This window comes from Echiichthys vipera (genome assembly GCF_963691815.1).
Source record: "Echiichthys vipera genome assembly, chromosome: X".
NCBI classification, from domain to species: Eukaryota; Metazoa; Chordata; class Actinopteri; order Perciformes; family Trachinidae; genus Echiichthys; species Echiichthys vipera.
This window is the reverse complement of record NC_139825.1, coordinates 908,101-933,938: the sequence shown is the minus strand read 5'-3', so window position 1 is coordinate 933,938 and position 25,838 is coordinate 908,101. Positions and strand designations below refer to the sequence as shown.

Below are 25,838 nucleotides of genomic sequence, written 5' to 3'. Positions count from 1 at the left end.
TAAAATCGCGCTCACCTGTCTGTTTTCAGAAAACATTTTGTTTACACTAACCCGTGTATAAATGCTGTCAAGAGCATGCCAAACATTTAGGTGGCAGTGTATGGATAAGCTCAAGCCCACGTAAGCCAATGATCCATGATCACCACAGCCAAATGAAAATAAAACACAGGTCACACCTATCACGCTGGTGCAAGTTCTGGAGCATACTGTGACGTCTGCTGCCAGAAACTCTTTTTCTCTCAGTTTACATGCAAAAGTGCAAAGTCTCCACTCAGGCCAGAGTTTTTAGAAAGACTCCTTTTCACAAGTGAATTCTCTCTGTGTTCAAACAAAGGGCACAAATGCACGGAAATGTTTTAGTTTTTAACAATAACTGTACTTAGTAGTAGTATTACTAAGTAATAACTGTACGTGTAAACAGGGTCTTTAAGCAATGCACATTACAAGAGACTTCATAAAATCACCATGTTTAAAAGTATTTCTTTGTCATAATGTGGAGTCATAGGGAGCTGTCATGCAGTGGTCAATATAGCTGTAGTTTTGGGAAACCACCTTGATAAATATGTGCAGTTATTTTCTCAGATTAATTCAAGGTAAGGTTAGAGAAACACAACACAGGGAAAACCAGTAGGGGTGTAATAACAGTCCTGGTCCCAGTATCGAGCAGGCCATCCATTCCAAAAGATATTTGTCATTTATGTTTTTTTCCTGGTTAAAAGTGTACAAGTTGATGGTCACTATGTGGGTTGACTCTTTTATTTATTTATTTTTTGTCTCATTTGTGAACTTTACCTTTCTACTTCCAATCCGTCCCCTATATGTTTCCCTCTTAAATCCATACCAACACACACTAGGGATGCAAATTATCAAGTAATTCATTAATCGATAGTTGTTTCATCTTATCAATCTATGGTCAATTAATTGATCAGCAGTAATTCTTCTGAGAAGCTGAATTTCTCTCTGAATAGGTTAACTGTATAGACCTTTTTAATGGAATTCCATTACTAGGCAACAGCCTTGGTCCTTGTTAACTTCCTGTCAGCTGATGTCATTCATATTCACTGCAACAGGAATTAAACTTGGACACATTAAGAATGTTTATGTTTACAACTTTGAAAAGGTCTATACGTGACATAAAATGCTATCTTCCTTATGATATAAAGAAAAATGCAAATCATATTCCTTAATCACCACGCCATATTTACATCAGTGGGGATGGGCATGATTGATTGATTCCTCTAGTAGTCCTCGTTTCAGATTAACTCGACTGGTAAACAACGGTACTCGAGGTTGTTTGTTTGTGCGCACAGCACCTCTTCCTTCTGCGCTTGACCCAAGACACTGGTAGAGAATGGGTTCTCGAACTGGTTCTGTTCAGAATTCTTTGAACCATGATGCCACCTAGTAGTTTTGTGGGAACCACTGTAATGAAGGATGAGGGAAGCCAAATTCATTCAGATCATTCCATTAACTCAATAAAATATCTTACAGTAGTTCAGTGTTAGCAGTTCCTGGTCGGAAATCACAGGGGTAGACACTATTTTTTTGTCCTCTGGTCAGAGTTTCTGGAGCTGACCTCCGTCACTTCACTCAGCAGCAGAAACAACACACGGGACTCCTCCACTGGTGTTTATTTGTTCTCAAACTGAATACTATAACTGCCACACATTCACTTGATATCTTCACACATATCTTAATAAACATTATTTCTGGGGCGGCCAGTGGCTGAGTGGTTAAAGCAGTCGCCCCATATAAAGAGGCTGAAGGTCCTCGTGGCAGCAGCTGAGGATTCGACCCCCCCCCGTCTCTCTTTCTGTCTCTCACCCCATTGCCTGTCTGTCCTATCTAATAAAAGGCTTGAAAACTACCCAAAAAAAAAAACTTTATTTCTTCTCTGCTCTGATGGCTCTCTCTCATTCCCTCAGAACACATCTCCTTTCACATTTTCATGTCATTTATTGGTCACACCCCTGGAGAAGAAGGCTGCTTTGCTCTATCTTTTGATTGGCACCCACGCTGATGTTGTCACGTTTGAACCAGTTCGGACTGAAAAAAAAACAGCTATTTTCAGGTACCAGTTCTGAACCAAGTTATTTTTGATTGAAACACTCCAGTCGGTTCAAACTCTGGTGCGTGAACCGGAATAGAGCCTGTTCCCTGTCAGTCCAAAAAGGCTATGAGAGAAGTTGTTTGACCTACATGATGGGGTTACTTTGCAAGGCCCAGGCAACATGGATGGGGGGAAGAAGCGACGCTCGGGGCCACAGCTTCTCGAGGAATTGATGCAATCCCATCCATATTTTAAAACTAGTGCTCCTGAAGAGGATGTCCAGTGCCTCTGTGCTTGTGACACTTTGGCCCCGAGCGACACTGATTTCCCCCTCCATGTCCTCTGGGCCTTGCACAGTAACCTCGTCATGTAGGTCACACAACATCTCTGATGGTGAGGCAAAGAGCCGGTTCCAAAAATCAAAGGTGTGTCTCGGGTCAAGCGCAGAAGCAAGAGGTGCTCAAACGCACACACACATACACACACAGAAAAAAGTGCCGTTGTCTACTAGTTGAGATAATTTGAAACGAGGACTACTCAAGGAAACGATCACTCATGCCCATTCGTAATTTGCACTGTTTTTATTGCTATCGTTTTATTAAGTTGTTAAATAAGCTACCTTTTTAAAATTGCTTTGTTTTTTGCATTTTCTATATTATTTTTGTGTGCATTATATTCTGTATATTTTGTATATTCTTCTTTTCTATAGTTAGTTGTTGGGCATTCTGTGGACAGTTAATTAGGACTTCCATTGTACAGGGAAACTTGTTTCTTTACTTTGCACATGGTAAAAAATACTTTGAATTTTGAATCCAAATATACATCAGTAACTTGCAGCACATTTAAATGTTTAAATGACAATCGATGTGGACAACTGACTGACACAGACGTCATCATCCAGATGTATTTCACAGCACAATAGTTGAAAAGCTGCCAGCTGTTGTCCATGGTCCTAAACATTACTACTGGTCTCCATCATCTTTTGTTTCTGTATCTACATAAACCGGCAGATATTAGTCTACAGTTGATTCTGAGATTTTTTGAATAGTGGATCCAATTGTGCTGAGTGGCCCAGGGAGCGCTTTTACTGCTCTGCTCTGCTCTGTTCAACTCTTGTGCAGGAATATCTGCCACACACTAGATGACACTACTGGGGCCCTTCCCATAGAACACTACATGTTGTCTCAGTTCTTGTTGACTCAGATGACAGTAGCTTGCTGCATCTAACTCTTTACACTTTAAAGTGACATTCCGACGCAAAATCATCCCATGGTCTTTTTCGATGGTCATACATGCATCAAATAAGCCATCGAGACAGTTTTTTTCATGTATGAAGTATTAACGGAGAAATCTAGGAGAGTTGCTAACAGTCGGACGTGGCTAACACTGATTAGCTCAGGGCAGTACGGTGAAGGTATTCTAACGTCTTTTTTAACCACTAATACTGCTCAAAATAACAGCAAACCTCTGCAGCAGCATGAGAAGAGTCCCTACACAGAAAACTAAGCAGCAACAGTGTAGTTAGTGAAGCAATAGTTTATTAAAATAGTGTTTTAAAGACTTACCTACTGGCCCCTGTACCAGCTCCTCTCATAGTAAAGTCCATTCAAGTGGATTACCAAAGTCAGTCCCAAAGGAAGGAGCCTATTGCTGCTCTGTTTTCTGTGTAGGGACTCTTCTAATGCTGCTGCAGAGGTTTGGTGTTATTTTGAGCAGTATTAGTGGTTAAAAAAGATCTTTGAATGACTTCACATGCTCCGTCTGGCCTGTTAGCGACTCACCCGTATTTCTCCGTTAATAGTTTACACATGAAAAAAACTGTCTCCATGGATTATTTGATGTATCTAAGTGCAGAAAAAGACGCTGGGATGATTTTACGCTGGAATTACACCTTAATTGGACTGAAAGTTTGTAACCCTTCAAGAGTTGAAATACCTTGCTGTGTTCAAACCTGTTGAGATCCTGCCTCAGGTGTAATATTTGTACCCTACCTTCTCACCACCTATGTGCCTTTTTCTCCACAGTCCGAGGTCTCAGCCGTCTGACTGTGGCAGAAGATCTAAATTCAGCTGCTCGACTGCTGTCCAAGGAGTCTCTTCACCATTGCATTCGCCCTGATCTTCACTTTGACTACAGACAGCAGCTCTGTTTGCACCATGAGATGAGGTAGTAGGTTGTATAGTTTTAGGGTCACACCCACACTGGGAGATAACTATTCAACCTACTGTCTTTCTCAAAGTGCCAAACGCACTTCTCAGTTGACCCTCCATGTCTTCTGAAGGCCAGTTTTCAGATCCAGATCCAGATGTTTTCACACAAACCCTTTTATCCCAATTGCTCACTCGGTGTGAGGTAGTAGATTGTATAGTTGAAGGGTTGTAATTTTGCCCTATTTAGGAGATAACTATAAGATCTATTTCCTTCCCTGAGGAGTGACATTTCTTTAGTTTGATTTACAGTATATTAAGTTGTATTTATGCATTAATTTTCAAAGAGAGCTTCGGTGACTATCAAACCCTCCTCAAAGACTGACACTGCATCTTTACTCTAACAACTCCTGTTGTCCTTTTGCAATGTATTCCATTTTTAATGGTATGTTAAAGGTTGAATATGTAGAATCTTTATTAAAAGTTATATATTTTTTTTTTAAATAATACAGCCATGGGGCGTTTTGAGGGGTACAGAATGAAAGTATTGCTTTTCCATAAATAAAGTTAGTTTAGTCTGAATTATTTTTTTTTTTTTAATTTGACGGGTTTGACAATGACTTTCTGTCACGTTCTGTTTCCATTGTAACAGCCAATAGCGTTTGGCATTACGGGTTATCCCTTGTTAGGCTACAGAAACAAGGAATCGTTTTGAGTTGAGAGCTAGCTAATCGATAACAACCGCTCAAAATAAGACTTCCAGTTGAAGACTGGCTAATGTTAAATATTGTTGTTAAATTAATTGATTAGTCCAAATTAGTCGTTACCCTGTATGATTCATCACTTGACATGGAGCAGGCTGATCGCTTTCGGCAATGAACCTGGCAACCTGACTGGTGAAATTATTTTGTTCTGCTCATTCAGTTTGAGTTCTAGTGTTAAATATTCATTAGAAATAAAAGTGTATTGCTCTCAGCCTGACAGGCTGAGATTATCACAAGTGTCTGACTGGATTATGGAAAGACGGAGAAGTTTCTGTTCTCCTTCCATGCTTTGGTGTGTAGCTACTGGTGCAGGTCAACACAGTCTCTTTAGCTAATAGCATTAGCTTAGCATTAGCAAATGTGTGCACTCTTGGAGCAGCATGTTTCTGGGGTCAAATGGTCTTTGGTAGGATGTCTTGTCCTCTTTGTCTGACAGAAGATATTTAATTAAGTTTCCTTTTAGTGAAATGCTCTGAATGAATTTAAGTTTCCTCTGGTAAACAGTTAACTGTTGTGTAGTGTGTCTAGAGCTTTTATTGTGAAAGGTCAGAGCGGAAGAAGAAAAGCTATCTGCGTTGCCTTTGTCGATGTTGAAAGTCAAATAGTTTTCCCTCTGATCCAAAGATGAGTGAGGTCCAGCAGCAGACATTTGGGCTTTTATAATCCTGCTAAGTAAACTAACAACCTGATTGGTTGCTGTTTTTATTCGCGGTGCGAAAGCCCCAAAAAATTGTCCTTGATCCGAAAAAAATAAAGTCACTTTTCGCCGTGTAACAATCACGTTCTGTTAAAGTATTCATGAGAAAAACAACAGTTACACAGGGGGATTCTTCTTCATACTGTATAAATACAGTTGACACCTATTAGGTCTATGTAGACTTGTCACAGTAGGTTACACAACCTTTATAAAAGGTGGACCATTTACATATACCGGATAAACACAGAAATAAGATTAATTGCATACCATTCACCAATGTGTTTTTTTAATTTTTTAATTTTGTAAAAATAGATTGCATTGATAGACATGGTACACTAACCGCCCCCCCCCCCTCCTCTTTATAATAAAAAGGATTATTTATTTATTTTGAAAAAAATATGTAGCATACAAATATGCAGAATTATTAACAAAGAACACATGGATCATACCTTGATATTCACAAGGATGTACATTGATAAAAAATGATTACTCAACTTTTTTTTATTTACTTATTAAATTTTGCAATAAATGTTTAATTTAATAATGTGTGACATTATTTGTACATTTTTTTTTTATAAAATTGTCATATTGATCTTTATTTTACCATTTTATAGAACAAATCTCTATTTGGAAAGTTTTAAAGAGATTTAATTTTTAATATGATGTAATATACTAGTGTACAGAAAATGTTCAAGGGCATTTTCTTCTGATATTCCACAGTGAAAAGCTCAGTTAGTTTGTAAAAAGATACCTGAGGTCATCTAGAATGTACCTGAAGTGAAATTAGTGTTTGGAAAACAGGGTTTAATTTTAATATTTTTTTTCCCCTGTTGTTAAATGTCCTGATTGAGTAAAAATGTATAAAACTTTATTAATTTGACTTTATGTATTCACTGTCAGATTTGTTTTTTCTTTGATTAGACCAGAGCAGGATGCAATATCAACTATCTGCATTATTATGCATGCTCTTAGCCCTCTGTCAGCATTTACTTCTTAATTATTATTTTTATATTATTTTAGTGTGCGTCATTACGCATCAGGCTGTCGTACCTTTACTGCAATTTCCCAGCTTGGGATCAATAAAGTATTTATATTCTATTTGATTTTATATTGTAAACATAGTTAGCGTCCTCAAAGAAACACTGACGCACAGAAACCCAGGGCCAGGTCCCCTCTCTGGGTCTGTGCATGGTAGGCTACCTGATGGGACCTGCATCTTTTTACCCACGCCCCCAAAAACCTTGCACTTTTGAACCTGGTGGTGGCGGTTGCTCAGTTGTGTCAGTAGGTGGTGGTCTAGTCCTTTGATTCTGTGAACAACTGAATAAATACTGCTCAGAAATGATTAGAAGAATCTGATGTGATTTAATAGTCGCTATTACAATAGCTATTATTCCTGTTACTGTTTCTAGACCCTCCCCCTGCTTTCTAATGTTTCATTTATGAAGTATGTTCTAATCAGCAATGAAGCCTTTTTTCAGATGAAAATATTGATAATAAAATAATGGAAATATTAATACAGAGAAGGTAAATCAATTAAATATCCTAGTCAAATAAATAAATCAAAATATAAATTAAACCAACAAATTAGAGCAATACATAATAAAATACATACAATAAATAAATAAAATAAATCTCCACCCTTCAGCCCTCTTTTTAACAATATGGGTCAGTTTCTCAAGAGCCAAACTCGGTGTTAAGTTAGTCAACCGGTGGTTAAAAGAGGGGCAACCAACATTCTTCCAACTTAATTTAGGGTATTTTCTATTAGGGGTGGGGGGTGAAGCGCACCGCATGACGCGGGGTGATGGATGGGGATGAGGGGGAACAGAACAGAACAGTGAGTCTGTGGGAGGGGCTCGCATTGATGAAGAAATGGAAAGTGGTGGCAGCTGTCTTGTCTGTGTGTGTTTGTTCCGGTGTTCGGGACGACCTCTCACTGGCTCCTGGTTTCAGCTGTACCCAGGTCTGCAGCTGTGAGGGACACATGAGCTGAGCGTGTACCTGCAGGCTGCTCACAGGCAGATCCTCTGCAGAACACGCCCTGATAGACAAGGTGTACACAGACACACACACACACACAGAGGCTTATCACTGAGGAGCGAGCCGCTTACCTGAAAAGAACAGCCCCAATGCGCCATCACAGGCTCACAGCAGCGGAAAGCGACCAGATGAAATCAGGACCAGTTGATTTCCACAGACTTCGATTTGTCCCAAGAAGCTTTCTTAACGCGCGCAGCTCGGAACACCTGGACACCCCGCGGGCCCAGACAGACAAATAAGGCTGCCTCTGTCAACAGCAGCAGCGGCTGGGCTGAGCACCATGAGCAGGAAGACACGGCGCTGGATTTTCCATTTGTTCGTGTGCCTTGGAGTACTGTATCTGAAGATCGGGTGAGTTTTTGTGTTGTTTTTCACAGACAGGTGTGGATTCAAACACCTGCAGAAGTGCCAAAGGGACGTGGCCCATTTTAACCTTTGACCTTCACCACAGGGGGCTGTCATCGGTTGTCGCACTGGGAGCCAGCCTCATCTGTAATAAGATCCCCGGCCTGGCCCCCCGTCAGAGGACTATCTGTCAGAGCCGACCCGACGCCATCATTGTGATCGGAGAAGGAGTTCAGATGGGCATCAATGAGTGTCAGTTTCAGTTCAGACACGGACGATGGAACTGCTCTGCCCTGGCAGAGAGGACCGTGTTCGGGAAAGAGCTCAGAGTGGGTATGTTCCACTTTGATTCCATTTCAACAAGCTGTGCTTGGATCTTTACGCAAACCCAGGGCTTTTACGTCATATTGAATAAGTGTTATTTCCCCACATTAGAGGGGTTGGTTGGCACTTTTCACTCTCTGCCCAGTCTATTTATCTGGCATTATTTATGTTAAATCTGATGGTATACAGTAAAAATGTCAAATATCAATACCTTTCTTCAAGATGAAATGCTGACATCACAGAATGTATGAATTTATTCTGCAATGGCAGTGCGATTTAAAAATTGTGGTTATAATGGAAGGTGTCTAGAGTCAGTATCTTGAACTACATCAAAAATAATAATGCAATCAAATATTATTATTTTTTTGCTAGTCTTTGAAAAATCCAAGACTCTAATTACCAGCAAAGTTTCATCTCCCTACTATTTATTATATGGAAAATAATTAATATTTTGTTTTTGTTTTAAATAAATAATTCAGACTTAAAAAAATTAAACTGGCATTTAAGGGGTTAAAAAACTGAAAATAATTGGATGTTTGGTGGTTTTGAGCAGGTTTAAGGTTGTTTAAAAGAATTATGGAAAAAAAACAATATATTGATGTATGAGGATTTTATAGCAGTTTTTTTGAGTGGATGTTTTCCAGCCACAAAGGTGTCCAAAGGGAGCAAAATGCAGAACTAGAGTTTATCAGAATCAGAAATACTTCAATAATCCCAGGTGGTCAGTGCTCACAAGATTGTTTTTAACTAATATAATAGTTATTTATAAGAAATAAGTTGTTCATTTTAATTTTAATTGCTGCACAAAATGACACCAGCAGCTTGATAACTGCACGTTGCTTGCTCACATATCACCACAGCAGGTTTTCTTAAAGCAGTTGTATGTTATGTTTACTCTTTGCACTATCTCTGAAAGTGTTGAGGAAGTCATAAAGCATTTTGAAATTTCTATAATTTGTCATATAGTTGTCCAAAAGGGCATTCCTCAGAGGTCCTCAACCTCTGACCCTGACAAACGTCTGTGAGTCTGAAGGAAAGACTCAGCGCATCTGCTCTTGGTGGGAAAATAAGCCACGGATTTGATCTTGTGTGTGGAACAAGGCTCCGGGCGATGTTTGCTCCAGAGACAGGACTGCGGAAAAAAGTGTAGAATCATGTTTAACACTCTGGTATTCCACTGGCTTGTCTTTTGAGTTCACCCTGTCATCTCAGAGACAGAGATGCAAAGCTGGGGTGTTGTTTTTCACTTCAGGTGTCATTAAGCATTATAGCTCATGTCGTGTTTGAGCCTTTCATTTATTCTGATCGCTGTATTGGACATGATGGACGAATATTATATTGCCTGAAATGGCTGTAGTATTAGCTGCAATAAATATATATACAGCCTGAATGACTCTTCCAACCTATTAACTGTGATTAACACAGTTAAACAGGCTCGATATAGAGTTTGATGTTATAAAGCGTCCTGACGTTACATTTCATGCAGTAACCTGATTGTAATGGTTAAGGTCATAAAATGTCATCAGTTGTCTGTGGCTGTTAGCGACATTAAAATGTCTTTTTGAACCACTAATACTTCTCCAAATAACACCAAACCTCTGCAGTAGCATGAGAAGAGTCCCTCTAAACATTAACCGAAGCACCAACAACGTAGTATGTGAACACAGAGTTCATTATTATGACTTAATTCTGTAATTGAATGCATTTCATCCACCTTCTGTTTCCATTCTATAGCTTGTAACATGCAGTCCTACATGCTCTTTATCTGCTCTCAGCTGAACCACTATCATGTATGTTCATAAAATACTTTTCCCACAAAAGCTTCAAGTTGAGACAAGTACTCTCTTCTAGATTTAAAAATTTACCTCCAGGTCCTGCAGCTTTGGCAGGGGATGTTATATTTAGAATGATTGTAGACCACTGCTTAAGGAAAGAGGTACTTTTTTATGCATATCCTCAGATTTACAAACAAAACTAATTTTTGCATTGCAGGATTCCAAAATGTACCCAAATGTAGATGTAAGTAGGGCTGAGTTCCAGGAGACAGCAGGTCGTCTGGAGCGCTGCTCTGATCCTCCAGTCCGTCTGAATCCATTGTTCTGTGTCAGCAGACTGAAACACTGATAACTGATAGAATACATCATTTGGGGATTGTTGTTAGCAGTCATGCAGCAATGTACAGTATTTTGACATTAGGATCAGTATTCACCCCCTCCCCTATGTTGGATACTTACAGTTAAATTTCGGTGTAAAATCATCCCAGGGTCTTTTTAGGCAAATTGGGTCATCAAATAAGCCATTGAGACAATTTTTTTCGTGTATGAACTATGTGGTGTTTCCTCCTGAACGCTAGAGGCGCAATGAGTAGAGTAGACAGAGCAGGAGAAGAGAGGGAGTAAAGAAGAATGCCTGAAACTACATGCAATGCTACCTATGAATGCTACATACGACGTCCTCCCGGTTTATTATGTTTTACTAATAAAAGTGTGAGTAAAGTAAAGTCACGTCTGCTTCTCATTACGATACCACAAACTATTACCGTAAATTTTCCGGAGAGACATCTCAAATGTCATCAGTTGTCTGTGGCTGTTAGCGACATTAAAACATCTTTTTTAACCACTAATACTTCTCCAAATAACACCAAACCTCTGCAGTAGCATGAGAAGAGTCCCTCTAAACATTAACCGAAGCACCAACAACGTAGTATGTGAACACAGAGTTCATTAAAAGTGTTTGAAAAACTTACCTACTGGCCCCGGTACAAGCTGCTCCATTCAAGTCAATTACCAAATGCAATCCAAAAGGAAGGTTGAGGATTTATTCGAGCAAAGCACGTAAACGTTATGGTTTGTGGCAATTTTGTGAAATATAAGTTAATAATAGATTTGGAATAGGTTTGGAAAAGTCCCACAAAGCTTTTCCTACAGCACCGAAACATTATGCAGATCTCAGGGGGCAGGGCTCCGGAGGCTTGTGTTGCCAGAAGACCACAGGGAAAGCAGACTAGCCTGTAACTTGAAGTGAAGGGAGACAGAATGGTTTGTGTTTGTATCTTTCCCGGCTGCAAAACAAAAATTTAAGCTTACAACCCAGAAACTTTTTATAGGCTGCTGAGGTATGATGACTATGCTCTGACAAACCAGTGGATTATTGTTTTGAATCTGGACATTGAGACGCTGACGGAGACGCTTAGGCAGAGGGATTACCGCGTTTGCTACAAAAGACAACGTTTACGTGTTTTGCTGGAATAAATCATCAATGGGCTCCTTCCCTTCACTTTAAAGTGAAATTCCGACGTAAAATCATCCCATGGTCTTTTTAAGTGGTCTTGCACACATCAAATAAGCCATCGAGACAGTTTTTTTTTTTCGTGTAACAACTATTAACGGAGAAATCCGGTAGAGTTGCTAACAGCCGGACGTGGCCAACACTGATTAGCTCGGGGCAGTACGGTGAAGGCATTAAAACATCTTTTTTAACCACTAATACTGCTCAAAATAACACCAAACCTCTGCAGCAGCATGAGAAGAGTCCCTACACAAAAAACAAAGCACCAACAACGTAGTTAGTGAACCCAGAGTTTATCGAAAGAGTGTTTTAAAGACTTACCAACCAGCCCCTGTACCAGCTCCTCTCATAGTCAAATAGTCATAGTCTCCTCTCAGTCCAAAAGGAAGGAGCCCATTGGTGCTTAGTATTAGTGGTTATAAAAGACATTTTATTGCCTTCACCTTACTGCCCCGAGCTAATCAGTGTTAGCCACGTCTGACTGTTAGAGACTCTACCGGATTTCTTCGTGAATAGTTGTTACGCAAAAAAACTGTCTTGATGGCTTATTTGACGAGTGTAAGTGTCGAAAAAGACAATGGGATGATTTTACTCCGGAATTACACTTTACATAACAGGCTGCTTCTTTACTGCCTATGAAGACAAACCGTAGAATTAGTTCAGTATCACAGGTTTACATATTTGATGCCATGATGCTTCTGTGTTTAATGGCCTGTTTACTTTGCATTTTGAGATCGTTCTTGTAATGAAACGTGTATGTGAGCATTGCAGCACAGCCCTCAAAGAATCCCATCCACTGACAGTGTTTGAAGGAGAACTTTGACCTTAAATGTCTAATAAGTTTGTGTGGCGGTTTAATTGTTAAAGATGATTACTTTATTGGAAAATCTTTGCAACTTATGAGCATTTGGATGCTTTTCACATATGCAGGACTTAACTCTATTTTAATTAAAAACTCAGTTGCCCTGCAGTATTCAAATTTATGGAGTGGAAATCCATCCATGTAGGGAGGCTTTGCATGCCTTTCAGATTCACCTCCCAGCGGTTCGGACAAGTGCCAAAAATGATGCCTAAGCTTTTAGTGTTGAACTCCCACTGAATGGTCTGAAAAAAAGCATCTTTACCAATCAAATTAATCAGATTGATTGGTGAGTTAATGAAATTATGCTCTAAAATGTACAGACTTGTTAGAATCCTGCAAATTTTTGATCATAACTCATAAAGACAATTCCATTCCAGTTATATTTTCCGCATGATTCAGAGCTTCCTTCTGAAGTTCATCTGTTTTAAGAGAGCTTGATTAAGGAATTAGACTTGGCTCAGCTCCTGTATTTTGTGATTTGGTTTAAGGCAGCTATGCCTTAGGTATGTGGGGAGTCTTGACAGTGCAATGAATAGTAAATTAAAAATGTATTTTCACTTTATCACAGGCAGTAAGGAGGCTGCATTCACCTACGCTATCATTGCTGCCGGGGTCGCCCATGCAGTCACTGCGGCGTGCACCCAGGGGAGCTTGAGCGGCTGCAGCTGTGACAAAGAGAAACAGGGTTTCTACAACCAGGCGGAGGGCTGGAAGTGGGGCGGCTGCTCTGCAGACATACACTATGGCCTGGGCTTCTCCAAGGTGTTTGTGGATGCACGGGAGATCAAGCAGAATGCCAGGACTCTCATGAATTTACATAACAATGACGTGGGACGCAAGGTATGCTCATGTTATTCTGTAGTGTAACTTTTTTATTAATTTGAACAGATCCAAAAGAACACTTCATTTCATAATTCACATGACCTGACAATAAGTCATGATTTCACCAACATTAAGATTTAAAGGCAGAATGAGATTATTTTTTCCTCAAAAACAACGTATAAGCTCATACAAAAGTAATCCCCTCTCAGTCATCACCTCTGAAGTGACCCTGCCCTCTGCCTATTTTGTTGTGTTGCCCCCAGCCACAGGGTGTGACGGCAGGACTCGCTACCAGGTGCCAGATCGTAAGCACGTATCCAAGAGAAAGTTACGGAAATGGAGGATACAGCCATGAAAAAAAATAAATTTTTGCAAGGCAAAACTATAATATTAAAAAATATATTAGAATATTTGCAAGATACCAACGGGACCAATTTTCAATGTTGTGTTTACAAATGGCAAAGGATAAATTCTACTCAGTCTACTTGTAAGCTGACAAAAGATAAAGCATGTGTGAATTACGATTCAGGGGCCGTCTGTGTTTCTCTGCACAGTTAGGCTTTTCATCCACACGTAATGGCAGTTGTAGGCTCCTAAAACGTGTTGCTCCAGAGTTTTTTCGGTTTCAGCAGTCGTGTGGACAGGAAAACTGAGGAAACCCAAACCGCAATTTCTTGTCAACATTGTTTGACATCACACTGTACGACGGTAAACCGTAAGTTCTATCCCTGGATACTTGTGGAGCATTCGGTTTCAAAAATACAGTGTTCATGTGGACTATGCCTCAGCCTCTACATTAGACCCACACATCCATCTGTTGGCTTGAATCCCTCATACTCTGGCTGAAATGGTTGATACTAGGGATGCACCGATCAAACCTTTTCACTCCTGATACCTCAAATAAATGTGTCTACCGGATGGTACCAAGTAACCGGTCCAATACCATAGCTCTTTTTTTTTTTCCAAGGCCCAATCCCAATCTCCCCCTGGAACTTAACTGACATCACCTGGTAGGTGGTTGAGTGCGAGAGGCTCAAAGAGGTACAAACTGGAATGGGACAACACTTTGTGACATATCACGTTACTTTGACAGCGGTAAAACATGTTACGTACAGCTTTGAGTTTGGGAAACTGTCAAATAATCAATTTACTTGTTTTTGTCAAAATAGCATGATTAAGTAGGTTTCCCCTAACCCTCTGTTCACACCGTTACAGGTAATTCTGTCAGGCAAAGTCTGCAGAAATGTGGACTCGTGGAAAGTGTATATAAAAGGCCCAAAACGTCTGTGACTGTCCTCATGCACTTTATGATTTGACAGTTGGACTAGCCCTAAGCCATTGGGATTGAATGTAACTGGTTGTGGAAACACTGAAATTTGTAATGACATTGACAAAGAAACTGTTCTTAAAATGGATTGATCATGGCATATACCCGATTCCAGCTCATGGATCCATATATCCCTAGTGACACATTTAGTCTGGCAAACATGCATTCACCCTTATAGCCAAGTCAGAGTCTTCAGAGTCTGGTATTTGCTTTAGACTGGAGGTCAGAATTTCATTTCATTTATCCAACTATGTTATTTATTTCTGGCTGACCAACATTTTCTTTTGCATTGCCAGCAGTAGTCTTTAACTGGTCAAAGAGTATTCAAACCAGACAAACATATTAGAACAGATATACTACATGCATGGATACATAGAATAATGAATGTTACACCTATTGTAAATTCATCAAGGTTAATCTGGTTAAGGTATAGTTGGCTGCTTTGGCGTACTAGGTGGCAGCCTGTAACAGCAGGAGCACATCACTGAGCACATTGTTTACACACGCGACCAGCTGATTGCGCTGTGTTAACCTGTACTGCTGCCCGGAGCTGGACGTGAGGTCCTGAAGTAGCTGCGGAGGAGACGCCGTGGCTGCAGAGCTGGAGTGAAACGGAGGGTGAAGAGGAGGAGACACAGACGGGCTGTACCGGCGATCGTCATGGGAAATGTGAGGTCTCTGGGGAACAAGACGGACAAGCTCACCGCGCTGATAAAGGCTTAGAGGGAATACCGTGAGTGCAGTGTGTTGTGTTTTTCGGAGACATGGCTTCACTCACACATCCCGGACCACAGCGTGACGATTCCCGGCTTCAGCACTGTTCGGGCGGACAGGGACGTGACAAGCAGCGGAAAGAAAAAAGGAGGAGGGATTGCACTGTATGTGAGTGAAAGGTGGTGTAATCCCGGACATGTTCACGTGAAGAAACGTCTCTGTACCCCGGACATTGAACTGTTGACTGTGGGGATGAGGCCTTATTATTTGCCCCGGGAATTCTCGTCCGCCATCATTATTGGTGTGTACGTTCCTCCTTCAGCTGATGCAGCGCTGGCCTGTGACGTCATCCACTCCGCTGTTGCCCAGATACAGACGCTGCATCCTAACGCATTTATTGTCATCACTGGGAATTTTAATCACGTCTCACTGGATAAAACAAAATTTCACCAGTATGTTGACTGTCCCACCAGAGACTGTGACACACTGGATCTGTTGTATGCAAATGCTAAGGATGCATACAGTTCCACAGCCCTCTCCCCTCTTGGAAGATCGGACCACAACCTGGTTCTGCTGGCCCCTGAGTATATTCCCCTTGTTCAGCGGCAGCCTGTCCACACTAGGAGCGTGAGGAGGTGGACTCAGGAGGCTGCTGACGCACTACAGGACTGCTTTGAGTCGACAGACTAGGATGCACTTGTTGAGCCACATGGAGAGGATCTGGACAGCATGACCAACTGCATCACAGAATACATCAGGTTCTGTGAACACACCACCATGCCAAACCCAAACTGTACGCCGCTTCCCTAATAATAAGCTGTGGATCACCATTGACCTGAAAGCCCTTCTGAACAAGAAGAAGAGGGCGTTCAGGTCTGGAGACAGGAAAGAACTGAGAAGAGTGCAGCATGAACTCAGGGATATGCTGAGGACCTGTAAAGATGCCTACAGGAGGAAGCTGGAGGCCAAACTCCAGCAGAACAATGTGAGGGATGTGTGGACTGGTATGAAGCAGATCACTGGGTGTAAGGTGAGCGGCAGACAGTCATCAGGCAGCCTGGAGAGGATTGAAAAGATTCTTCAATAGGTTCAGCTCACAGCCTTCTGTCGTCTCCATGACACCTACAGACCCCCACACACCCTCACTGCCCCAAATGCTTCCTCCCCTCCCCCCTCAATCCACTGCTGTGAGCTCTCCTGTGCAGCACCTCTCCTCCTCCTCCACCTCTTCCTCCTCCACCTCCTCCTCCTCTGCCTCTTCCTCCTCCACCTTCACCTCCTCCTCCACCTCCTCGTCCTCCGTTGAAGACGGCGACGGTATCAGCCCCAGGATCCTGAAGACGTGTGCCAGCAGCTGTCTCCTGTCCTACAACACATCTACAACCTGAGCCTTGGTCAGGAGAGAATACCAGTGCTTTGGAAGACTTCCTACCTGGTTTCTGTTCCAAAGAAGTCAACACCATCAGACCTCAATGACTATCGACCGGTGGCCCTCACATCTTACGTCATGAAGGTGCTGGAGAGACTGATTTTGGCCAACCTGAGGCTACAGGTGAGAGCCCTGCTAGACCCTCTGCAATTTACTTACCAGCCCCACTTGGGAGTTGCTGACGTTGTCATCTACCTGCTGCAACGAGCCCATTCGCACCTGGATGGTGGAGGAGGTACTGTGAGAATCACATTCTTTGATTTCTATAGTGCTTTTAACACCATTCAGCCACTGCTACTGGGGGAGAAGCTGCGGGTGATGGGAGTAGATGACACAATGATCTCCTGGATTACTGACTACCTGACAGGCAGGCCACAGTTTGTCCGTATGGGCAGTGTTCTGTATGATGTGATGGTTAGTGATACAGGAGCTCCACAGGGGACTGTACTGTCTCCTTTCCTGTTCACCTTATACACCACTGACTTTCAGTACAACACCGGGTCGTGTCACCTGCAAAAGTTTTCTGATGACTCGGCTGTTGTTGGGTGTATAATTGAGGGACAGGAGGAGAAGTACAGGGCACTGGTAGACAACTTTGTGAAGTGGACTGGACAGAATCACCTGCGGCTGAACATCAGCAAGACCAGAGAGATGGTGATGGTGATTTCAGGAAGAAGAGGAAGATGGCTTTCCAACCTCTGTGTTTTCTGGGAAAGGATGTGGAGGCGGTGGAGGATTACATGTACCTGGGACCATCAACCACAGACTGGACTGGAGATCTAACACTGAAGCTGTTTACAAGAAGGGGATGAGCAGACTTTACTTCCTGAGGAAGCTGAGATCCTTCAACGTGTGCAGCAAGATGTTGGAGATCTTTTATCAGTCTGTGGTGGCCAGTGTACTTTTTTTTTGCTGTGGTTTGTTGGGGAAGACTCAACAAACTGATCAGGAAGGCTGGCTCTGTGATTGGCTGCAAACAGGACACTCGGGAGGCTGTGGTGGAGAGGAGGACACTGAAAAAACTGTTATCCACCATGGATAATCCTCTCCACCCTCTCCAACTCACACTGGTCAGACAGCGGAGCACCTTCTCCAGAAGGCTGCTTCAGCTTCGCTGTTGTAGCAATAGATACAGGAAATCTTTCCTGCCACAATCCATCACTGTATATAATAACTCTCTCACCTCTGCCTGACAGAGAACTCTGGTCTCTCTACTGTTGTGTTGTATATATTATTATTGTTTTAGTATATTTTGTTTTGTTGTATATATTATTATTGTTTATTGTTTATAGCACACTGTGCACTGTATATATACACTATGTATATATTGGATTCTATGTATGTTTGTACAAAGTGTTTTATTTGCTGACCCACTACTACTGCTGTTACAAAATAATTTCCCAGTCTGGGATCATTAAAGTAATTCTATTCTATTCTAATTCTATTCTATTCTAATGATAAACCCTTAAATCATATGGGGTTATGAATGCAGGAGAGTGGTTCTGTATCAGTAAGGGACAGTGAGAGTCAGAGTGGGGCAGTGTTACAGAGGTTGTGGAGAGATAATGTAAGAAAGTGAGTAAAAAGCACCTTCCTGTTGGGCGGAGTTAATGAAAGCTAATGTCAAATATGTCAAAAATGATTGAAATTATGTGGGTACCAAATTTCCTGATCAGAGCAACTTTGTTTCAACTAAGGCCTTCCAGAGACATCAAATCAAAAACATACTAGTTTGTACATGCATCCACAGTTTCGTACATTTTTGTGCCTCCGAAAGGCCTCAAACATGTGTTCATAAAATGAAAATCAACGCACAAAATCCAAGATATCTGACTTTGTCGGACAAAACAAGTAAAAAAATGTCAGCATGTTCTTCAAGATGAAAGCAATGATCTCACCAAAATTCGTGAGCATCAAAATTAGTTTTTACCAAATACCTGGAAATGCCTTTGAGGGCGCTATGGAGCCTGCTGGCCACACATGAGCCCAATTACTGCAGAACTTTGCAATTTTTGCCACTTCTAACCTAGTCCATATATTAGTTACTTCTAGGCTGAACTATTGCAACTCCTCATTATCAGGCTGCTCCAATAAGTCTGTTAAAAGTCTCCAGTTGGTCCAAAATACTGGAGCTCTTGTACTAACTAAAACAAATCAAAAAGAACATAAATCCCGTATTAGCTTCTCTGCACTGGCTACCTGTAAAATCTAGAATATAATTTAAAATCCTTCTCCTTACCTACAAAGCTCTTATTGGTCAGACTCCGTCGTATCTTAAAGAGCTCATAGTACCGTATTACCCGACTAGATTGCTGCGGCCTGAGAATACAGGGCTACTTGTGGTTCCTAGAGTCTCCAAAAGTAGAATGGGAGGCAGAGCCTTTAGCTTTCAAGCTCCTATCCTGTTATTTGGGAGGTAGAGACTGTGCTTTATTTAAGAGTAAACTTAAAAATTTCCTCTTTAATAAAGCTTACAGCTAGGGCTTACGAGCTCCTAGTAATGCTGCTATAGACCTAGTCTGCTGGGGGATAATACTGTTCCTGATACTCTGGGCTTCTCTCCTCTCTGTCTGTATCATTCATGTCTCATCAATGCATGTTACTAATTCAACTTCTTCCCTGGAGTTGTTTGTTCTTTGTCGTCTCTCGGGTCTCTGCTGATTGTGGTGGTGCTGCCGTGGTCCTGCATGACGCTTCCTGCTGCTATTATTACTATTACTCATATATACTATCATTAGTTTTATAAATTATATATAATCATAATAACATTATCAGTTGTATTTCTCATATTGTCACAGCTGTTATTACTACTACTCATTGATCATATTTACCACCATAATTATTATTATTCATATTTTATCTATCATCTTAACTGCAGTTGTTTGTCTGTATTTATATCACTCTGGTATATTAACTGCCATAACATGTTAGTCATATTCAAATTACTATTGATATAGTTATAGTTAGTGTATAATTATAGATTGTCTGTATGTCTGTCTTTCTGTCTTTGTGTCTGTCTTTGTCTCTCTCTGTCCATCCGTCTGACTTTTCTCTCTTTCTCTCTCCTTTTCTTCCTCCCCAACCAGTCAAGACAGATGTCCGTCCTCCATAGAGCTTGGTCTGTCCGACGTTCCTGGCTGTCAAATCTTGCACTGTGTGCACAAGATTTCTGGATTAATACTGTATATACAACCCCAATTTACATGAAGTTGGGATGTTATGTAAAACGCAAATAAAAACAGAATACAATGATTTGCTAATACTTTTCAACCTATATTCAACTGAATACCCTTCAAAGACAAGATATTTAATGTTCAAACTGAAAAACCTTTGTTTTCTTGCAAATATTCACTTGTTTTGAATTGGATGCCTGCAACATGTTCCAAAAAAGCTGGAACAGGAACAACAAAAGACTGTGAAAGTTGAGAAATGCTCAAAAAAACACCTGTTTGGAAGATTCCACAGGAGAACAGGTTCATTGGAAACAGGTGAGTGTCATGATTGGGTAGAAAAGGAACATCCCTGAAAGGCTTAGTTTTTCTCAAACAAGGATGGGGCAAGGTTCACCACTTTGTTAACAACTGTGTGAGCAAATAGTCCAACAGTTTAAGAACAACGTTTCTCAACGTACAATTTCAAGGAATTTACAAGGAATTTAGGGATTTCATCATCTACAGTCCATAATATCATCAACAGATTCAGAGAATCTGGAGAAATCTCTGCACGTAAGCAGCAAGGCTGAAAACCAACATTAAATGACCTTTGATCCTTGAGGCTGCACTGCATTAAAAACTGACATCATTCTGTAAAGGATACCACCACGTGGGCTCAGAAACACGTAAGAAAACCATTGTCAGTTAACACAGTTCATCACTACATCTACGAATGCAAGTCAAAATTCTACCAAGCAAAGTGAAAGCCATATATCAACAACACTCAGAAACACCACCTGCTTCTCTGAGCCTGAGCTCTCATGGATTGACACAAAGTGGAAAAGTATGCTGTGGTCTGAGAGAAACACATTTTAAATTGTTTTTGGAAATCATGGACATCAAAACTGACCCGGCTCGTTTGGATTTAAACCGTCTGATGTTGTCTCCTGCAATTCAGCTTGTCAAACCATCAGCAGCTGGTTTTAGAACGTAAGACACGTCACCTGTTGCAACAGCCAATGAAGTCCGCTGGTCAAGTCACTTACAAACTGTCAGCTGGTTGAAAAAGCGGTTATGGATGGAGGCTCAACAAGCGTGCGAGAGAGAGTCGAGCGAGTAATTTCATCACAACCAGAAATGCAGCTGTATTAAGTATCTCACTGTCTCTGTTCTCATTTATTTTTTAGAATGCTACAAATTATATCCAGCTATAAAAAAAGCCTGAGGTAAGAATGGAAGTACTGAGAGGCGTTGCTATGGAGATGATACATCGGCTCGCCTAGTCTCACTGGTGTAAACTGGCAGGTTTCAGAACGTTGCAGACCTGCATGTTGCTCCTCTCATGGCAAAGCTTTGGTCTGAACCTGGCTTAACAGTTCTTAGTTCAAAGAAAAATTACTGCCAGTCGAGTTGATTTTGTCTCTAATAGTTAGAATTTTATCATTAAAGAAGCTCATGGCATCGTTACTACTTATTCTCATGGCCTCAGGCCCCGGTTAGCCCTGTTAGGCCCATGGGCAGTCAGTCGACCATATTCACCTGGAAACTGATAAAAACGCAACTGGTCTTGGCACGCACAAGCTTGCCCATGTTTGGCGCTGTAGTGAAAAGGCAGCTTATTAGTAATTGCAGCTGTACACTGGCAGAGAAGCTTGCTTAACAGATAATGCAGTCAAAATATATCTAACAATCAAATCCCAGTTGCTCTCCGTCTTGGCTCATTATCAGTTAATTCCTCTTTCATTGCATAGATATGAGAGCACATGAGCGCATATAAATTGACCCCATCATGATTTTCAGGCTGTAAAAATAGAAGTATAAGTAGCTTCAATGCCCATTGTAATGCTAGATCTCTCTCTCTCTCTCTCTCTCTCTCTCTCTCTCTCTCTCTCTCTCTCTCTCTCTCTCTCTCTCTCTCTCTCTCTCTCTCTCTCTCTGAGAAGTGAAATGACATTGAGATTTCATGTTAGTGACATGTGGTGGTCCCATTCAGGAGGAGAGAGAAGAACTTTCATCTCTCTGGACACTGCTTTTGGGGGGAAAGGAGGCTTCATTTTTCAGGCATAAGTCAGAATGTGATACATGTGTGAATCTCTGTATATGCGCTTAGTAAACTGCAATTACTTTAGTAAGGCTTTCATGTTTAACTGGGGATGAGTGTTTTACTGTGTTTTGACTGCTGACCTTCATATTCCTTGAGAAGAATAAAGGTGCATAGGAGGCATACAGGGGTTCTGGTAGACAAACAGTGGCAGCTTGGTTGGCATTTTACATGACTGAACTCCATGAATTACATGCTTGTCAGGTCTCAGGGACACGACCTCACTAAGCTGTATCCAAGGCTTTTGACAATTACCCCATGAGACTCCAGAAAGTCTAAGGCCACATCAGAGTGGAATAATTAAAAAGCAGGGTGAGGCTTCTCTATTGCCAGTGAGGGCTGCCACTTAAAAAGAAGGAAGGAGGCTAAGCTGATATCATTCAGCCCGTGGAAACAGAGAATACCCTGGCTGCCAAACACACTAGTGATTCAGTCAATCAATCAATTTGTCATGTAAAATCATAGAAAATATAATTTGTACAAATAGTGAAATGTCCATTCATCCATCATCAGCAACCACTTATTTCAGTTAATGTCGCAATGTGGGCTGGAGCCTATCACAGCTGATATTGGGAGTGATGTGGAGCAGACGATTGTTAAAATGAAATTCCGGTGCTAAATCATCCCATGGTCTTTTTCGGCATATAAATTCATCAAATAAGCCATTGAGACAATTTTAGTTCAACAACTATTAACAGACACATTCCAGGGAGTCGCTAACCGCCGCTTACAGCTGCCTTTGGCTAACATGTGATTAGCTCTGGGAAGCACGGTGAAGGCATTAAAACATCTTTTTTTAACCACTAATACTGCTCAAAATTACACCAAACCTCTGCAGTAGCATGAGAAGAGTCCCTACATAGAAAACAAAGCACCAACAACGTAGTTAGTGAACCCAGAGCTTATTAAAAGAGTGTTTTAAAGACTTACCTACTGGTCCCTGTACCAGCTCGTCTCATAGTAAAGTCCAATTAAGTCGATTACCAAAGTCAATCCAAAAGTCCATTGATGATTTATTTAGGAGTCGGTTTCCTCTTCCAATTTATTCTAGGGACAGGAAACACAGTGTCCAGTACGGTGCGGTTGATGAGGGATGGGAAATCCTCCATAGCAGTCACACAGCTGTTGCAGTATTCAATGATTCCAGGCCAAGGCAAAAAATGTCACTCTGTTTGGGAGCATAAACATTATTCTTCGTTGCCCATTGGGCTCACAGTACCCACAGGCACTACAAAAAATGCCCACACACTAAGACTGATGCTATGTCTGATGCTACCTCTACCCGTAGCCCCTTCCGGCCACAGACGCCTGCAATAAGTGGCTGTGTGGGACTTTTCCAAACCTTTTACATCTATTATTAACAAATATTTCACCAAATTGCCACAAACCACAACATTTACGTGTTTTGCTTGAATAAATCATCAATGGGCTCCTTCCTTTTGGATTGACTTTGGTAATCCACTTAAAAGAACTTTACTATGACCTTATAATTAACCAAGGCACTTCAACAAAAAGATACTGGTGTCCTGCCCAGGGTGGATCCCGCCTCACGCCAAATGTCAGCTGGGATCGGCTTCAGCCCCCTGCAACCCTGTTAGGGACAAGGGGTTGTAGATGATGGATGGATGGATGGACTTCAACAAAAATCTTTATTTATAGGGCATCACTAGTTTCTCGTATAGAATAGAATAATAGAATAGAATAGAATTACTTTAATGATCCCAGACTGGGAAATTATTTTGTTACAGCAGTAGTGGGTCTTGATCAAGTATAGTAACTTGATGTATATCAGTTTTTTCAGGCATCCTTTGCTGCTATTATGACCTAAATAAACCCTTTGTAAAGTATAAGGTTTTTATAGACATATCCAGTATATATGGAACGGTCTTATGTAATTAGGATACAAAAAACGTAGTCCTAACTGTACTTCAATAAAGTTACAGAAAAAAAGGCGTAACCCGATTATCGATAGATTTAGTAAAAATAGGGATTATTATCAGGATTACAATTTTATGATAAAGAACAACATACTGCTCTCATGGCCTGCTTGTTTTTGAGATTACATTTATCATATTTATATTTGGTACATTTCTGTTGGATCCTCTATTCTCTAACTATCACACTTTGCTTCTAATATTTGTGCTATACAGTAGGAACTTTTTATTCTACAGATGTTAAATGCCTGAAATATGAAAATAGGGTACCTCCCAAAATGTTTTAAAGATGTTTTTCATTAAATAACAAGACATACAAGAGGTTCCATGCTTTTCTTCCATGAGTGGGACATACATAACTACTGGCCATAAGGTGACATACTGTAGCAGCTCTGAGATCTCTGGAATGCTTACATTCATTTGGAATGCAAGAACACTTTTGTCCCAACCTGTTGAACTATTTGTGTGATAGTTGGACATAGTATTTCTGTGAACTTACTTTCTTACTTGCTCATTATAGAAAGACAGCAATAAACTGTAAGAAATGTGTAATGTTAGAACTTATTGCTTTTGATCTTTACAGTAGAAAACATCTTAGATCAACATAACTAGATAAGGCAAATCTATGATGAAAGTTTGATCTAAACAAATTAAATAAGTAAATATGAGTGGATTTTACTTGGACAGTTGCAACATGAGAAACTTGGAAACCATGCTTCATCTCAACTTTCCCTCCTTGTTGTAGGCCCTGGAGAAGGGCATGCACCTGGAGTGCAAGTGTCATGGTGTGTCGGGATCCTGCACCACCAAGACATGCTGGACGACCCTCCCCAAGTTCCGTCAGCTGGGATACATCCTCAAGGACAAGTACAATCAGGCTGTGCACGTGGAGCCGGTACGAGCCAGCCGCAAGAAGCGGCCCACTTTCCTAAAGATCAAGAAGCCCCGCTCATACCGCAAGCCCATGGACACAGAACTGGTCTTCATCGAGAGGTCTCCTAACTACTGTGAGGCTGACCTTCTAACTGGCAGCATGGGAACACAGGGTCGCCTGTGCAACAAAACAGCTCACCAGCCCAACAGCTGTGACCTGATGTGTTGCGGTCGAGGATATAACACACACCAGTACACCCACATTTGGCAGTGCAACTGCAAGTTCCTGTGGTGCTGCTATGTGAAATGCAACACCTGCAGTGAGAGGACCGAGGTGTATACCTGTAAATAGAAATATTTATTGGAAGTGTTACGTAGATGCACAGCACTGGACTGTGTATGAATGTGTGTGTATGTGTGTGCGTGTGTGTGTGTTTGTTAATGTTATTCAGTATTGGATTTCTCTGTGGCTGATAAACGTGTGCAGCGTGACTGCATTGCTGTCTTTTCTTTACAACAATTATGACAGTCGGTTCCTCTAATGTGTGTGTTGATAAAATGATGCCTATGGACATCTGCCATGACACTGGACTCAACCTACAGGCTCATGAAATCCTGCAGGCTGTATTGGTCTTTTGGAATTTTATTGTTTTTTTACGACACCAATAATTTATTAAAGGAGAAAACTACTGATGTAGTTAATATTTTGAAAATTCACTGCTGACAAACTCTTCAGGTGCACTTAAAAGCATACATATATATATATATATATATATCTATACATATATACTGTATATACAAACACACACACACACACACACACACACACACACACACACACACACACACACACTGGAGATCAACATTACAGAACAGATTATGAATACTAGATATATTCTGAAATACTATTATTTTTTATTGTTCAGAATTTGATAGAATATCCACTGTCTCTATACCACTGCTGTG

At 41.0% G+C, this 25,838-nt stretch overlaps 1 protein-coding gene across 1 annotated transcript; it reads left to right on the top strand.

The window, feature by feature from the left end:
- Positions 1 to 7,788: 7,788 nt before the first annotated feature.
- On the top strand, positions 7,789 to 25,295 carry LOC310965714 (protein Wnt-7a-like). Its single transcript, XM_083939455.1, has 4 exons — positions 7,789 to 8,052; positions 8,153 to 8,379; positions 13,089 to 13,360; positions 24,745 to 25,295. The coding sequence occupies exons 1-4, from the start codon at positions 7,982 to 7,984 to the stop codon at positions 25,222 to 25,224; spliced, it is 1,050 nt and encodes a 349-aa protein (XP_083795581.1). The 5' UTR covers positions 7,789 to 7,981; the 3' UTR covers positions 25,225 to 25,295.
- The last annotated feature ends 543 nt before the right edge of the window (positions 25,296 to 25,838 follow it).

Bases quoted from the DNA above. Each gene is read 5' to 3' on its own strand.
- LOC310965714 (XM_083939455.1), top strand. From the start codon at position 7,982: ATGAGCAGGAAGACACGGCGCTGGATTTTCCATTTGTTCGTGTGCCTT. The intron at 8,053-8,152 runs GTGAGTTTTTGT...CCTTCACCACAG, and splicing joins GTACTGTATCTGAAGATCGG to GGGGCTGTCATCGGTTGTCG. The intron at 13,361-24,744 runs GTATGCTCATGT...TCCTTGTTGTAG, and splicing joins ACAATGACGTGGGACGCAAG to GCCCTGGAGAAGGGCATGCA.